This window comes from Erpetoichthys calabaricus, chromosome 18 (genome assembly GCF_900747795.2).
Source record: "Erpetoichthys calabaricus chromosome 18, fErpCal1.3, whole genome shotgun sequence".
NCBI lineage: Eukaryota > Metazoa > Chordata > Cladistia > Polypteriformes > Polypteridae > Erpetoichthys > Erpetoichthys calabaricus.
In genome coordinates, this window is record NC_041411.2 from 8,266,146 (window position 1) to 8,283,465 (window position 17,320).

Below are 17,320 nucleotides of genomic sequence, written 5' to 3' on the forward strand. Positions count from 1 at the left end.
TATCAGTCTACAGCCCTCTATAGGACTGATATCTGCTTTTTGTCTCCGTGTTCCAGGTACCCCAAAACTCTGCAACTGTTTGAAAAAGCTGATTAAAGGTGAACAAATTAACAAGTGGAGGCAATAAAAATAACAGAATTGTATTGATGTTTGACTTTATAAAATGTTTTATCGTAAGCAAATTGAGGGATAGTACAAAGGCTTAGAGGTTAGTGCAGAGGCTGAATTACCACTCAGTTGTTCCAAAGAAGAGCCCGTTATAGTAATTGGTTACTGTAAATAGGATGGTATAAATGAGTGTGCTCTGCAAATAACCAGCAATCCAAGGTTGATTCCTTCATTGAAATCCAAACTGCGAGGACATTCTTCAATCTGCTGAGAACCTGTGGGTTCAGAAAATGATGGCATGATTAAGATGCTTGAAAACATCATTACTTTCTTCTTCTTCTTTTTCCCCTTTCTACTGTGTTGTTAATTTGTATCACAGTGGCTAGTACTGTTCCCTCACATCTCAAGAGGTATGGGCTCAGTTTCTTAGTATGACACTGTGTTGAGCCTGCATGTTCCCCTTGTATCTGCAGTATTTTTTTTTTATTTCTGACCGATCCCAAAAATGTGCTAGTTATATTAATGGCGATGCTTAATTTGTTCAGTTTTAATGAGTATGTATGTGAATATGTACAGTAATGGACTGGCATTGTGTCTAATGTTACCAGCTAAGACTGCAGCCTTATCGCTATTAACTCAATTCTGAACTGATTCTTATTCCTTCTAAAACATGTGGATAAGAATACTCAAATAATTTAATTATAATAGCATTTACAGTTAATGTCTGACTTTATTATGATCTGTTTTGGCACAATAATGTAATATCTTCCAGTCACACAGTTTGTTACACAATAGGGGAAAACCACATGCTCACTTCCTTATACGGGAAAATACAAATAATTATTTAGGAACTAGACTGAGTCAAATTCTGCCTATAAGTAATAAGATTTGCCAAATGAAAATTTCATTTGATTCATCAAGAAAGGTTTGGACACTTTTATGAAAATGCATGTAAATGAAATTCACTGTACTGTAAAACAGAAGTTATTCTTCCATTTTATATTAAGGGAAACATTGAATATGTATGTGTATACTTAATTAATGTGCAATCTGGTGAATCCTTGAGGCTAAATTATGTTACTGAAAGCTTTCTTTTAAATGAGATTCTGCTCCAGGAGTTACCTTCTTTAACCAGCACAGACATACTGTATGACAATCGGCTTAAACTGATATGGCTATGAAAACCCAACCAGATAAGGCATAGGTCTATAAAATGCAATACTTATTTTTGAATACTTTAAGTTAAATGCATAACAACAAAAGGCTTTCAGTTATTTTTTTCTGCATAAATATTACAATATAAAGATGCAGGTTAAGTCTTTGAAGCTGGAATGAGGCATTGAACTTGTTTTCAGTCCTCACTAGAATTATCAGATTCATCCCAGTCATCTGCACTCAGTAAATCATCTAAGCCTTGGTTAACTGGTAGTCGAAATGCAAGATGCTCTGTGGTCCTGTTTTCAGTATCCATTACAACAGAGCGAGGAAGAATCACAACACAGGCAGCTAGGCCAGAAAGGTCATCTTCAAGGCATGTTCCATTAAACCAGATGTCCTTTGTAGCATCATAAATATGAACATAATCCATTAGGTTGCAACGGTCATGAGAACGGCCTCCTAGTACATAAATCTGATTGTCCAGAACAGCAATACCAGCTTCTCCGTGCCCAGCAGGTAATGGGCTGACTGATGTCCATTCATCAGTGGCTGGATTGTAGCAAGCAACCTTAGAAAAAAAATGATTTAATTAAAGACAATTTGTGTACAAGCATTGACCACAAAAGCAATTTCATTTCACTTTCATTATGCATCAGCTTTAAAGAGAAAGCACTCAGAAATGTTACTGTAAAAAATAAAAGACAATGTTGTTCTTCAGGACAAACAAACAAAGAGATGGCCCAAGTCTTAACAGTGCAAACCTTTTGTGTAAAACTAAAATAGATAAGGTACGTAAGTAAATAAATAAATACACACACACATACACTTTGGTCTGAACACACACCTGAATGACTGTAAGGCAAGAAAATTAAAAAAGAAAAGTTCTGACTTGGCTGTCACATTCACAGCAAAGCATTATGCAGACTTTTTGCTATTGGTATAAAGGAGCCACTCTAGCATTTTTTGACACACTTCTGCTGTTTAATTTGGTGGCTGAAAGTACTCAGTTGTAGTGTGTCAGAGAAAGGATGTGCAGCATTGTTCATAATAATACCAAATTTTGTTTTAATTCTCCTTAATCCCAAAGGCTAGTGTTTTATTTATATATCCCCTTTTTAAATATAGATGTCATCCATTTAAAAGGTTCTCTGTATTTCATGGAAACAAAGAGATTTTTGAACACTGAAAACTGTTAGGGAAGTTAAAGTAAAATAAGGAAAGATTACCACTAGTACATCCTTGCGGGTGCCATAGTTGTCATTACTGCCACCAATGACATATAACTTGCCACCAAGCTCCGCCATGCCATGCCAGGCACGACAGATTAAACTGTCAGCCTTGCTTTCCCATGTATCTGTCTGTGGGTCATAACAGATGGTCTCCTTCAGGTAGTGAGATCCTCTACGTCCACATGTTATGTAAATCTTTCCTCCAGCTACAGCTCCAGCATGAGCGTACACCTAATTTGAGATGGCAAAAAAAAAAAAAAAATGTAATCTTCAAATTATATAATTTTTTCAGTATTAATTTCTTCATTGTTAATCTCTTTTCAGTGGAATGCATAGTTTTTGGATTGTGTTGTTAAATCACTTGATAAGTACTTTGCTTTACATTTTTCAGAATAATGGCTATACAGTAGCTGCATAACTTACAGTTGGGTACTTTTTTTTTTTTACATGGGGCAGGTGGATATGCGCATCCTAAAATGTACATTGTGATTTTCCTTTTTTACTATTTTCTAAACGCTCCTAGGTTTGCTGCAGTTGCGATTATTTTTACTGAATACACTTTCTGATTTTCAGCAGCCATTTATGTAGATTTCATTAACACTGTGTACCAGGGACCAGACATTAGCCTCTCCTCTCATTCTTCACTGTTTTCTGCTACCTTTACAAAGCATATTAAGTTGTTTGAAAACCAATAACAGTACTCCTACTTTTTCCATTTTTATTAGCAGGAGATTGAACTAAAATGCAATTAACTTTAAGTAACAAGCATCATCTTCATTGACGGCTCAAATCTAGTTCCACACTTTTCTAGTAACTGTCTATTCAATATGTCATTTTTCTTTTACAGAGTCACAGGTCACCAGAGCATATTCTATCAGCATTAGGCACAAGACAGAAATCAAACCCAGCTGGGCAAGCTGTATATTCCATTGTACACAACCAAACAAGCTCAGTCTGGAAGTGCCAGTAAACCTCACAACAGAAATATTTGGGATGAAGGTGTATTTAATTGGTATCTTTGCAACTTGCTTGTCATAATAATAATTACAATTAAAAGAATAATATTCCACTTTTCCTTAATTTATTTTTCCTTATTTTTATATTAAATTCAGTAGAGAATTTTAAACTTGGTATATGCAAAAAAGTTATAGATTTCTTATATGTTCTTAATTCTATTTCCATAATTTGACCTATAAATTGCAACTGAATGTATCACAGTTCACTATCCACTAAAGCTACAACTCCCAAGATTGTAAGCAAAATGCAGTAAGATACAGATCTCCTCTTACCACCAAGAATAGCAAGACCACATTAGACATAACAATATAAGTACAGTGATGACCGTGCAGAGTTCATTCATCTTTGTTTAATGTAGAGCCATTCACATCATGCAGCATCACAAGCTACCTTATAGAATAAGAATGTCAATAAAGTTTGACATAAGTAAACTGATCACCACAATAAAATGAACTCTACAAACTCTACAAATACTATTATCCAAGCTTGCACCCACAACTGGAATTCTGTTGACCTATTTTACCATCTTGTATGCACCATTGTTGCAATTTCACAACAGCTTAAAAATTTATTTTTCTTTATATTATCTTTAAAAAATGACAACATATTTTAGTTAAACATTTAATTTGCAATAACGATCTGTTAGTTTTAAACTTGTCCAATTCACCAGCATTTCAAATTAACTTCCATGTGTATGTTAACTATTAGATGACAAACAATGGAGAGCTGAATTTCAGCTTTACAGCATATTGTTGGTAAAATTATAACCTTTATATCAGTTTGTCAATTTGCTTGCCTAGCTATTACTAAAAAAATACCTTTGAAAGAGCAACATGAAGGCACTCATTCATTTATTGAACCACTTAATCCATTTTTAGGGTCATGCAGAGGCAGACTTTACCTCACCATTGCTTGTTTCATAAATACACATATTTGGTTGATTACCTACAGTGAAACATATTATTGAAACAACACCTTCGTTGTGTTGTTTGGGCAAGCAATAGAGACATCCTTTATAACAGTGAAATACAAGAAAGAAAGAAAACAACAATGTTAATCTTATGTAATGCATTTCCTCTTTATTCACAGCAGTTCTTAAGGTTTAATTAACCTTACATTCCCGAATTTTTTTCTCCCAGTCAACTGTTGTCTATTATAGTAGTAATGTTTTCAAATAGGCTGATTTAAATGCCAGTCAGGACTTTGAACGAAAAATGGGTCTTTGCAAGAGGACCTTTTCAGTGCTGACTGAAGCACTATCTGGCATACTGAAAGTTAGCATTGCTGGCAAAGGACAAAGAAGACACAAAGATGTAATTATAGTTTTATAAAACACACTAATCAAGAACATGGAATTCTAGACAATAATAATTTGCATATGCCACTAACCCACCTTATCCACCATTATGTATCACAGCAAAACAGAACAAGCATGTTTAAGTTCAGACTTAACAAATGTTGTCACTATAAGATGATGGTATACATTTCTATAACTGGAAGATATAAAAAAAAAAAATGAAGTTATGCCTTTCGTAGTACCCACTAAAGCTGTCACAAACATTAGAAGAAAGTAGTTATAATTTGACAGCCTGCTAACAATATATATTTTATGCTGTTCATCCAAACAGCACCAGCTTTTTTATTTGAAATAATCAACAAAATTTTATATAAAGGAAGTGACCAAAATAAAAATGTGCAGTTATTTCTGTTCACATAAAAGCAAGCCAATATCTAAACTGAGTAAAGTAAGTAAAAGTGCAGCATTGTCTGCAGTGGAGGACAGCAGAGCTGAGGAGAGGAAGGAAGATAAAGCAGCTTACAGGAGTATCAGAATTGTAGGGAGATAAGGGTGGCATTTGCACAACCTGTGCCTTTATGACAGCAAGTCCTCCACGCCAGGGGTTCTTGGGAGTGCAAAGAATCTGAGTGCACTATGCTACTTTACCTTATAAATCATTAGGGAATAATATATACACATGCTTTGAAGGGTGCAAGAACAGTTGGTGTCTGGACAATTGTGGCATGCCAGTATGACCAAAAATACAGGGCAAATTTGTGATGTCAGTACATTCTCAATTACTTGTTACTAATGCCAATGAGGAGCACTCTTTATTAAATTGGGTTATGGCATAATAGACAACTGAGTCTGCAGTGCAACACGAAAGATTCAACAGCCTAACACTGATGCCTCCTGAATGTAATCCCATTCAACAACTGGCTTTCATTGGAAACATAGAGGATTTTGCTGCAAAGAACAACAGAAAACTTGTCAAAGTAGGAACATATATTTTGCTATTGTGTTATTTTGTGATGTGCATTCACCTAACATTTTGTGGATGTTGTGGGTTGACATGTCAGACAGCAGTAGGTCATTATATAAACTGGTAGAAGTGATCTTGTTGCTCATATTGTGTTGGTGGAAACTGACTTTCACATCTTATTTCCTCAGTACTGTTGCTGATATCAAATACATGGTCCAAAAGCCATATTGTTGTTTCATTTGCCACATGTCTATGGCCCACAATATATTGTTACATTGCTATGTTAAAAACAATGTTGTGTGCATCAAGTGCAACACAGTGATTTGCAATTCATGCTTACAGTCACCACCTGAAGGTAAGATGCAGAAATGTGGGCGTTTGTATTAACAGGAAAGTCATAGGGACTCCAAAGGTTGCCTCAGCCTAGGGTCCCCCAAGTTAGTTAATCTGTGCCTCATGAAAACATCTGCACACTGCATTCAGTGTAAGTTCATGAACATAATAAAGAGAGGGTTATAAAAGGAGTTGTTTTTGTTGGTAGAGAAGTGCTATAACAATTCCTGATAGTGTTCAAGAATTGTCTGCACTTTGTCTCTCCTCAAACCTGAATGTACTTTTATTATAATATATATAAAAGAAATAACTTATAATGACTGGTGCTTTTGCCCAGTTTCCTCTAAGAACCTGTTAACAGTGTTGTTATGCTGCCATCTACTTTCTAATGCAAGTAAATGGGGCAAACCCTTTTTTTTAAACAGGAAATAAGAAAAATCAAATTGTCTCATTTTGTTATTTTAAGTGTTTGTGCCATCACAATCAAGGTTTGTTAGCTGGAAATAATACATAAAGACATTATGTGAGAAAGAAAAGTCCGTGTTAATGATTTTATGTTTCAATTAAGGGATGAAAAATTTGTATTAAAGATCAGAACAAAATTGCAACCAGAAGTACATACCTTTAGTCAGAAACTACAAAGTCATGTTGATATAGTTTTTACTTTTACTTTTATACAACTCATATCTTTTTTTGCTTTGTGAGCTTGGTGCCATTTCTAGAGATATACTCAGTTTTAAAAGAGACTGCTTCATTATCGGTTTAAGATTTGACCAATGATCTTTCAGTCTCTCTTATTTGGGACTAAGGAATTTGCAGTTGGGGTTGTACCTTTGTTCACTCGTAGACATCAGCAGCAGATGTCTACCAGATTTGTATGACCATACCTTATTCCAAAGAATCCAACTTAAATTGCCCTTTAATAATGAGGCATTTGTTTAGCACATTTTACTTCAGGACAGTGGCTCATTTTTATTTTATTTGCAGGTTACTTTATTGCTGTAGCAGTAGCTATATGGTGATGGATAAATATTATAATTACATTCTGAAAGAATTTTCTTTTTATACTAAATGAACATGTGGTGAACTCACAAATTAAACACAGATGGCACCCCAGCCAGAAAGGTTATACAATCACAAAAACCAATAGTTGTGTAAATCTAATTTGGACATCATTGTAAATGACATGAAAAAACAATCTGCACCTATATATTGTATGGCGTGGGTTTACTTGTCTTTAAATTCACAGCATACCTCATTTTCTAAGGGTGCCACATATTCCCAGGTGTTTGTTTGAGGGCTATAACGTTCTACCACTTTAAGTTCTTTACGATAATCTCGTCCGGCAATAGCATAGAGGTAATCTCCAGCAGCACATATACAGTGGTCTGCATGTTGCTGTTGCAGAGACTGAATCTGAAACCAGCTGTTATGACGAGGATCATACCTGTGTCCACAAATGAGAAAGAAAAGAAATATAAAATAAGTATTATGGAGCTGTTTGGTTTAGACTGATGTCAATAAATATAATTAGATGCTAAACCAGATATCCATCCATCCATCCATCCATCCTATTCCGCTTATCCGAGGTCGGGTCGCGGGGGCAGCAGCTTGAGCAGAGATGCCCAGACTTCCCTCTCCCCGGCCACTTCTTCTAGCTCTTCCGGGAGAATCCCAAGGCGTTCCCAGGCCAGCCGAGAGACATAGTCCCTCCAGCGTGTCCTGGGTCTTCCCCGGGGCCTCCTCCCGGTTAAACCAGATACTGAAATCATAATTGGATATGTAAGGTCATCCATCCATCCATTTTCAAACTTCCTTAATCTAGTTCAGAGCCATCTGAAATTATAAGATTCTAAACATTTTAGTCCTAAATAGATAGATATATATTTAAATATATTTAGTTAAACATATATATATATATATATACTCAATAAATATATATACTCAATATATACTTATATAAGTATGTATAAGTATATAATAATATATATAAGTACCATATGCCTAGGGGGGGATCATTTTTATGACCCAAGAAAGAGAAACTCTAAATCCAGAATAAACTCGAGAGGTGTCAGGTCAGACAAAAAAAAAAAAACAACTGTTGTCAAATTCCATCACAGACTTTAGAATGCCTTAGGCCCAGAGAATAATTCATCCCATGTCACCTATTTGTAGAATGTCAGCATAGTGTAATAGTTCCATCTTTTATAACATGAATTTGGGGGTTTAGCAAATACTAACTAATCAGGGAGACAATAAACAAACAAATAGACATCAACCTGTAACACTTGTTGGCTGACAACAGAAGGCAGCTCATTCATAGTCCTGTGTGTCTATCATATTAAAAACTACTGAAATTGGCTCTGATATGCCAGCATATAAGGTATGAACCTAACGTGTGTTGTATGAGCAAGAAAATAAAACAAAACCATTACCTCCAACACCTTGACTCAGCCCGAAAGCCACTGGTGTTGTTGTCACCACCAATGAGATAGACAAAATTGTTCAGCACTGCAATGCCTTGATTAGACATCCGAGGTGCTCTAGTCGTAGTCAGGCTTGTCCATTCATTAGTGACTGGGTTGAGAAATTTTGCTTCATTGCTAATGGTATCCATCCGAGAGGAGTACATGCCTCCAAAACCCACAATGCATTTGAACTCTGAGCGCAGCTGCGTTTGAGGACTCTGTAGCACTGGCTGTAGCTCTTCCATTTCATGATAGTGCAATGCTGACCATAGCATCTTGCGCAGAGGACAGTTATCCAATTTACTGTAAAGTCTTTTAAGTATGTGTTTTTCCATTAGAGTGAATCGAACAGTCTCTAGAAGTTTCAGTGAGTTCTGGAGGGAAAAAATATTACCCACACTATTTGAACCATTAATATTATACAGAAGAATGTTTGTGTCCATCAAACTTATTATCCAGGTATAAATGAAATTAATTTCCAATTATTTTACAAGCAAAAACCACTGATTACATTTTTCCACAAATGCAGAGAAATACTAGAATCTTTAGACTTTCACTATTGTAATACTTTTCCATTTTTGCCTTGAGGGTGTTATTGTGTATTTTTATGAGGCCAAATATTCCATACTGTGTAGTTGATACAACAATTGTGTCAATACATATTGTTCTAGATCTACTAACAAAACACCAATGTATTTGTAAGATGAAAATACAATATCTTCTGGCAGATTTGAGGAAAATGTATCACATATATCAGACAATAAGATGATTGTTGGGGTCAATTTTGGATTATAGTGATATTGCATTGTGAGAGAGAAAATCAGCATTGCATTTTCTCTCTTCTTGTTCTAAAGGGATTTTATGCTAATTAATAATTTTTTGCCTACCTTAAATCATGTGCATCTCATACATGTGTAAAGAATACTATCCTATTCTAAGTGACATATGATCTGTACACTGAAACATCTGTACCAGAAGCATTAAGCCTTCAGCATTGTCACATTTCTTGTCTTTGTTACACAGTTTGCACCAGTAATCTCTTGCCTAGAATTAGACTAGAGTTAGCAGAAGAAAGTGACCAAGACTGATAGAAGGGGAGACATATGTGTGAAAAGAAGACTGTGGCACCCGGCTGGGGTTCATGCCCGGCCGGGATGCCCAGGAGGACCCTCCTCCAGAACATGAGGGGGTGACCGCCCTGGTTGCTTTGGGGTCCACGGGTACAGGGCTTGGAAGCCCAACCCTGTAGGGGCCCGTGGTCCCCGCCAGGGGGAGCCCTGGACCTCAGCACTTCCGCCACACCCGGAAGTGCTGGGGGGAAGAGGATTGGGGACACCCGGAGGACTTCCGGGTACACAACCAGAGCTTCTGCCACACGGGATGTGTCAACGGAGGCTCCTCGGGAAGCACCTGGAGTCCATACAGGGTGTATAACAGGGGCCGCCTCCCTCCAATCATTGGCAAGAGTCGGGTGGAAGTAGGACGGAGCTTAGAGGAGAGGAGTGGAGGCGGACCAGAGACTGAAGGCATTGTGTTGTGTGGCCAAAGACTTAAGGGGTGATTGGTGCTGCGGCACTGGGTTTGTGCACTTGAACCTTGTAAATAATGTATAATAAACGTGTGTGTGGTGAAACCATCTTGTCTACCTGTCTGTGTCCGGGCTGTTCCCCACAAGGCCTAGAAGGACAGAGTGTTTGCCATATTTTGACATTAAATTGTTGTCTTTGTTTATTCCTCCCATTTGTTTTTTTCGTAACATAAACAGCCTGTTTTTAAGACTTTCTGCCTCCATTGATTTATAGTGTATAAACTCTCTTACACCCACACATACATACATATATAACGTAAATATGTAGGTAATATATCCATTGTATAAAAGGTACTCTGTAAAATAAACACTACCTAGAAAAGCTCAATGGAGACACATCATATGTAAACATTTTAATAGTGTAGTAATACGAATAAAGTGTAATGTTCACTTCTGTTCCTTTATTAAAGTTTACCTTCAATAAGTAATCTTTAAACCCACTGTTTTAATTTTGTTGCCTCCTATTTCAGGAGCATCACAGTCAACACATGATTGAAAACAGAACAGACTGTAGATCCAATCCTTGTTAAATTCATGCCCATATCCATTCACATGCACTTCAGGCTGTTTAAGAGTTGCTAATTAACATATACATATTTGAAAAGAGGAAGGAAAGAATGATACCAAGGGAAAACTAATGCAGATATGCTCCATCTAGACAAGGATAAAATCAAAAATCAAATGCAGGTCCCTGAGTCTGTACATCAGCAATATTAAAAACTGTCACCATGCTACTCATGGAAAACTTTTACGAAGTATGAAATTCATTCTTAACAAGTGATGCTTGTTAACAGTATAAATTGTTGGCTCTCTACATATTTGCTTTTATTTTTCTGCATGCAGTTTTCAGACACTATCAAAAATGATTCTACCAACCTTTAGAGACACCTGGTTGTTCTCGACTTGCTCAGGTGTGTAATAGTAATGGAGACATGCCTCATACACCTCATTTTCCGAGCTGACCTCCAACTTGTTACTAGACAGAAGAGTATAGACCTTATCAAAAGGCAGCTGGCGGTAGACTGGAGTTCTAGAAAATGTCAATAAATTCTTGAAGATGTAAGCATCGACTTTTTCACACAACTGACTTAGTCCAAACATTTCAGCTAGTCTGTACACCTCCAGAATGTTCTCTTCGTCAACCCAGAAAATCAAAAAATCGCAACAGAAACTGATCACATCTTGCATCTGTAAAATAGAATATTGAAAGCAGAATGTAAAAACTAAAATTTGCATTATAAGAAAGATACATGATATGTTGGGGGATTTTAAAGATTATGTACTCATGAATTGTGATGAGCACAATAATCAGTTACCAAGTAGTCTTTTTGGAATGTAAATATTGTAAAGCATTCTGTTTTATGTAGAAAGATTGAAACAAGTCAATATTTTAAAGCCATCATTAAGAAACATATCCCATAGTACAGTATGTAAATTTTCCCCTAATATGTTTTGTTCAGACTTTGTCATGTGAAGGCTTCAACAATGATAGGCTTTCATTTTAACAACCAGATTAATCAGAATATTTAAGTCACACTCATTTTTAGGCAAGCTTCTTTGGTACTATTTCAGTGCTAAATGGATGCTTTCATCATTAGCAGAAAGCACTCAGAGGGGACATTCTAATTATATTTTTTTGTATTTCTAAATAAAAACCAATTTTGTCCTATTTTTTTTTTTCATCCTGTATTTATGAGCTCTTCAATCGATTAAGGGTTGTGAGCCCAGAAACATTTCACCTAGCCTAATTTTGGCTACTTGGAGTTGCAGTGTTATTTTTTTGGTTATGGCCCAGAGGTTGTTCCAATAGTTGTGGCTGTAGAATGACTGATAAATCAATGATCAAGGACTGTGCTCATGTTATGTCACCATCAGTGTCCAGTTCAACATTTTAAAATTCTGCATTGATTCACTGAACAATCTCTTGATCACTTCTACCATCACCAGTGAATGTGAACCAAAATTGCTTATATGCCTTCATTTGGCACAGCTGCTCATTCATTACCTAAAGAGAACAAGCCACCATTTTTCAAGAAAGGAGCACGATCTTAGATTTGTAGTAATGACTGCAGATTAACCAGTTTATACATCCTTTTATATTAGCATGCAGTACTGTAGAGTCTACCTGAAGTATAAAAAAGCAAATCTTAATGCACATTTGCATTCTTACTGCATTTAAATGCTACATAATCAAATACAATTCAACCAGTTTAGGGATTTGGAGACCAGAACCTAAAAGATGCTATATAAAATACAGGTTACTAATATTTGTCATACTAAATCCAGTTTATGGTGGTGAATTCTACTGAGGGATCTTCATTATATATATATATATATATATATATATATATAAAACATTGACAGGCTGGTCATACTGTATGTCGGGAGCTTCTGCAATTACCTGAAGAAGGCAGGCAGCAGAAAGGATATCTTGCACATTGTCCACGCTGAGTTCAAGCTCAGAAGTGTAAATGAAGTCCACAATTGTGCACATAGCTTTATAGGAGACTCCGTGGACCTGGACTTCATTCTCTTGCATTTCACGCAACCCACCAGCAAACATACCACTGCATGTGAGAAAGAAGCACTTGTAAATTATCTGCACACAATGTTGTCAGCTCAAGACGTGTTTCCTTCTCACAAACTAAAAAGTCCATGATTTATTTAAACAATCCAAGTATTTTTTTTAAGAGCAACATTGCAAGATCAACATTTCTATACATTTTAAGTATAGTTATACATTATAGAAAAAAAAAATTACCGAAAGTAATCACAAGATGCAGCTAGGAGTATGCGGTGTGCCTTAATGGGCTTTCCTTCCACGAAGAGCACAACATCAAAAAGGACACCACTACTACGCAGTGCCACCAAGCCTTGGAGCAGGTTCTGGGAGTGTGAACTGCTGCGATATTTGTGTCTACCACTTTCTTCGGACTTCCCTTGTCCGAAATTAGTGGTCTTGCTTCTCACTTCCAACTTTCCATCTTCTGCCATTGCAGTGACAATATTCACTCTGTTTTTCTAATAATCTTCTCCACAGCGAGAAAACAATGACATGACAGAATAGGTCCCATTGGACATAAAAGTAGGAAAAACATCAAAATGGCTAGTCAAAGAGTAATTATAATGTAGCCTGATAGCTGCTATAAATGGTGCATCTAGTTTCAATTTATTTTTTGGCGTGGGCCAGAATAAGGAACCATTACACATTAAAGAAAAAATAGAATATATGTTTTGTTTTTGTAAATTCTGGGTAGCAAAGTCATACTGCAGATGCTGTCAACCATTCCCCAGCCCCAATTGCACTAAGACTCCAGATTATGTTTTAGGATTTGATGTCCTCTGAATACAGTTTGCACATTCACAAACGTCTTCCTACAGTTCTCAGTCATAGTATTTATTGGACTGTATAGTTATGCGTGATTGTACCCTTTGGACCTGCATCCCATTCAAGATTGGTTCTTGCTTTATATATGCTGGCATGAACTCTGGCGTACTTCGACTCTGTAATGAAAGAAGATTACTTCAAAAATGTTAAACATGCATATAATTTCTATTACGTATTATCTTACTGTGCACATTTTAGTATGAAAGACATGGGCAAAAATTAAAAGGTACCAAAATAAATAAATCGGAAGAAACAGGTTGCAAATCTCTGAAATTAAATGTGAGTTAATGAGCAGACAATTGCTAATACAAGAAGATGATTCGCGCATGTGCAGTAAACCTAAGTAAAGCCTGGTCGGAAATATTGCTTATTCCGAAAGGTGCTGTAGAAAAACAAACGGATATCGCGTAATTATGTCTTTAACGCTAAGATGTAATCATACTGAAAGTAAGAAATCGTGTAAATTAGAAACCCAGGAGACACTAAGGGGTCTGAGTTTCTAATCTGCTGTGACGAACTTAGAGTTCTTACCAACTAGAAACCTAAACCAGGATTTTTAAAGTTTACCTTTATTTATAATTGACTGACCCACATATATCACCAGAGTCGTAGCAAGTCCACAGACTTAAGTTGAACGATAATCGATGAAGTTCGATGAAGTGACTAACTGATATCGAGCAAAATAATATCTTTCGAGAAATGCAATATCCAACTCAAGATCGAATGTTACTTGAGGTTCCAACAACCACTGATTGGCCAACTAGTACACTACTGCTAAAGTGCGTAGTCAATTTGAATAGGTTACATTAGAAGCACTAAACGTTATATGGTATGAAATTCCTGGTCACGCTTTATAAATCCGCCGGTCTTTTTTCTATATAGCATCATCAATATTCCGGCAATGAAGCTTTGATGATACTAGTATCGCTAGATATTGTATCACTCGATACTGATAGAAGCCAAACACCGTTGACTAGTTTTAAATAGCAGGAAGAGGGACCAGAAAAAAACCGAAGCTCTGTGGTAATGATGATGTAATAACTGCAATAATAATTTGACCGATGCATTTTGACAGTGGTGCACTCACCAGTATGGAAGTCAAGATTGGTTGCCGATAGAGATCGCCGAGAAGTCTGATTAACCTGCAAGTGTTACACATCCATGGTTTGTTATGTTTACATTCGCCTTTCACATTCCAGCACAACCAATCAAACCCCGTATTTGAAGACGTCACGTCCGGTCTGGGACCCGGCAGAGATCTGTAATGCTGCTGGCTTGCTCCAGTACGCTACTCGGTTTGCAAGAAAGTGTTGCTTCCTGCCTGTTTGTTTTATGAAATATTGTGTATTTAGACAGACAGCGACATCACTGACGTTTTTCACAGTGACGTGACTAAAGTTTTCTCACTGTTGTTTTAAGTGCATTTAAGATTTATTCCCCACCGTTCTGCCAAAAGGAGCTAACTATATTATCATCCGCCCCGCTGCTATCCATGATCGTACACAAGCAGTTTTGGATCAGTGAGGAGTGTCATTGCTAGATATAGCAATGAGAGTAGTGTTGGACATACCTCTGGGCAACATGCACTGAATCCGCAAGTGCTGAACCCCTTAACTGACCAGTGAAATGCGTGCGACCATTCCAGACTAGTTAAGTGATCCAGGATAGTGCTCTAGCTGGAACCATGACACTAATCAGAACCTTCTTGCCTCCTTTACAATCAGCATTGACAAGAGATCTAAACATAACGGAGCTAATGAGCTACCGCTTTGGACCCATTCAGAAATTGTTTGAAATGGATTGCAACCACATTTAACATTCGTGTAAATGTAAAATGTGTTTGTATCTGCATACAACAAAACACGTAAGCAGACGCTGATTTGAATTTTGGGCAGGGAAAGAACATCTCTACGGATGATTTCTCCCCGTTTTTTTTTTTTTGAACTGTAAATGTACAGTAATCCGGTTGAACGATACCCGGTTACTATATCCGGATTCAATCCAGACAGAAAACGCATGATAATTTATGTTGTAGACAAGACCTGCATTTCCCATGCCTGACCGTACTACAAATTTAAAATGACTCTAAATTCTTTCTGAAGCAATTCACAGGTGGAAAACGTGCTCCTTAATTAATATGGTCATCATTTTTTTGTCAGTCAGTCAGTCATTGTCCAACCCGCTATGTATGTGAGCTAAATGCATTACCCCATGCAAGTAAGAATTTGTATCCGTGTACTTGACAATGATACGCATGAAAAGTATAAACCTAGAATAGAAAAAGAAGAAAAATCTTGTTTATATATGGCATAGGTATTTGCAGAATCTAGAAGAAAATTGAGGACAGATTTTTAAGGTAATTTATAAATAAGCCCCTATTTTAGTTGTTTTTACAGTTGTTTTACATAATGTAAATGATTCTGAAATGTGGAATTAGTTTTACTTACTTTCAACTGGTTGCATAAATAGTAGAGTATAACGACAGTATGAATCATTGTTATCCCCATTGACATAAACTAAAACAAAGCATACTATTAATGAGAAAAATAATCAGTTCATTAACTAAAACTAAAATAAAGATGGTAAAAATGCCTGAAAACTACAACTAAACAAAAAGGAGAAAATAATTCTGCGGAGGGACGGAGGAAATAATTCAAAATTTCTTAAATTGATACATTTCTAAACAGCATCTAAACAGAGTAATTTTATGAGTAGTGTATCTGGTCAAGTATGAGGGCCAGATTGGAGCACTTTATATAAGATATACACTTCATTTATTACGTCTATAATGGATTGTGGAAGTCATGCATATGGTTCAGCATAAACTGACTTATTTTTAATTGAAATGGAACAATAATCTCTATTAAGACGTATTTAATGAAAAATGTAGTTCTTTCTATAGCATAAATATAGGAAGATTTTTGAGGATACCAATATGGGTGTATTAAACATGTCACGTAAAATAACCCTAACCGTAAAATTTGGAATTCTCTCCCTCTCAGCCTTCACGAGGAAAAATCTATTATTAATTTCAAACTTCTGTTAAAAACACACCTTTTCAATGAGTATTATTCTTTTTCTTATATGTAATTTCTACTGTCTTGTTCATGTGTTTATTGAATTGTAAAGTGTCCTTGAGTGTATGAAAGGTGCTACATAAATAAAACTTATTATTATTACTACATAAAAGAGTTTTAAGACAGGTGTAGAATTCTCTATTCAGTAATTGTCCTATTGTGGCTAATAGGATTCCTATTTGGCCTCCAAAGGAATGAAGATTCCTGTTTGGCCACTGATTTACAAACTTATCAAGCTTTGTTTCTCCACACATCTATACGACGTCTTCATTCCTTTAACACCCAGTTTTCTTTTGTTCCCTTTTTTTACCTGCCTAGGTTTCTGTTTTATACTCTTTACCCTTCACTCTTGCATTGATTTTTTTGGTCACATAACACTCCTGATACCCTTTTCCAATTTTTCTAACCTGGTTGTATTTTTATAGTTTATTTCATGGCATCTGGTGAAAACAGTCATTGATTTCTCATTAAGAGAACATGTAATGAGAGTGAATCAGTTTTTGAACAATTATTATCAGGATTAGTATACCAATTTTACACAAATATATAATGAGGAGTTGGTAGACTCCTTAAGTAGTAGAGTACTATGTAGATTTAATGTTCAAAATATTAATATGAAAAGGGCAATCTGTAAATCAGATGGGATTATATGGTATAACAGCTAAAACAATGTCAATTATTATTGTGTTAGAA

The 17,320-nt window shown here is 36.2% G+C and overlaps 1 protein-coding gene across 3 annotated transcripts; it reads right to left on the reverse strand.

Annotated features, from left to right (window-relative positions):
* Positions 1 to 818: 818 nt before the first annotated feature.
* On the reverse strand, positions 819 to 14,753 carry klhl22 (kelch-like family member 22). 3 transcript variants are annotated; one of them, XM_028824937.2, is made up of 8 exons: positions 14,638 to 14,753; positions 12,924 to 13,666; positions 12,564 to 12,729; positions 11,039 to 11,350; positions 8,542 to 8,948; positions 7,361 to 7,553; positions 2,493 to 2,726; positions 819 to 1,834 (listed from the first exon to the last, which is right to left on the reverse strand). In XM_028824937.2, the coding sequence occupies exons 2-8, from the start codon at positions 13,154 to 13,156 to the stop codon at positions 1,460 to 1,462; spliced, it is 1,920 nt and encodes a 639-aa protein (XP_028680770.1). In that variant the 5' UTR covers positions 13,157 to 13,666; positions 14,638 to 14,753; the 3' UTR covers positions 819 to 1,459. The 3 variants fall into 3 exon arrangements, with proteins under 3 accessions (XP_028680770.1, XP_028680772.1, XP_028680771.1); XM_028824939.2 differs by lacking the exon at positions 14,638 to 14,753 and adding an exon at positions 14,399 to 14,630; XM_028824938.2 differs by lacking the exon at positions 14,638 to 14,753 and adding an exon at positions 14,139 to 14,392.
* Between the last annotated feature and the right edge of the window lie 2,567 nt (positions 14,754 to 17,320).

Excerpts from the sequence above, each read along its gene's own strand:
- klhl22 (XM_028824937.2), bottom strand. The coding sequence starts at position 13,156 with ATGGCAGAAGATGGAAAGTTGGAAGTGAGAAGCAAGACCACTAATTTC. Across the intron at positions 11,351-12,563 it reads CTGCTGCCTGCCTTCTTCAG|ATGCAAGATGTGATCAGTTT; the intron begins GTAATTGCAGAA and ends TCTATTTTACAG. Across the intron at positions 8,949-11,038 it reads ACAACCAGGTGTCTCTAAAG|AACTCACTGAAACTTCTAGA; the intron begins GTTGGTAGAATC and ends TTTTCCCTCCAG.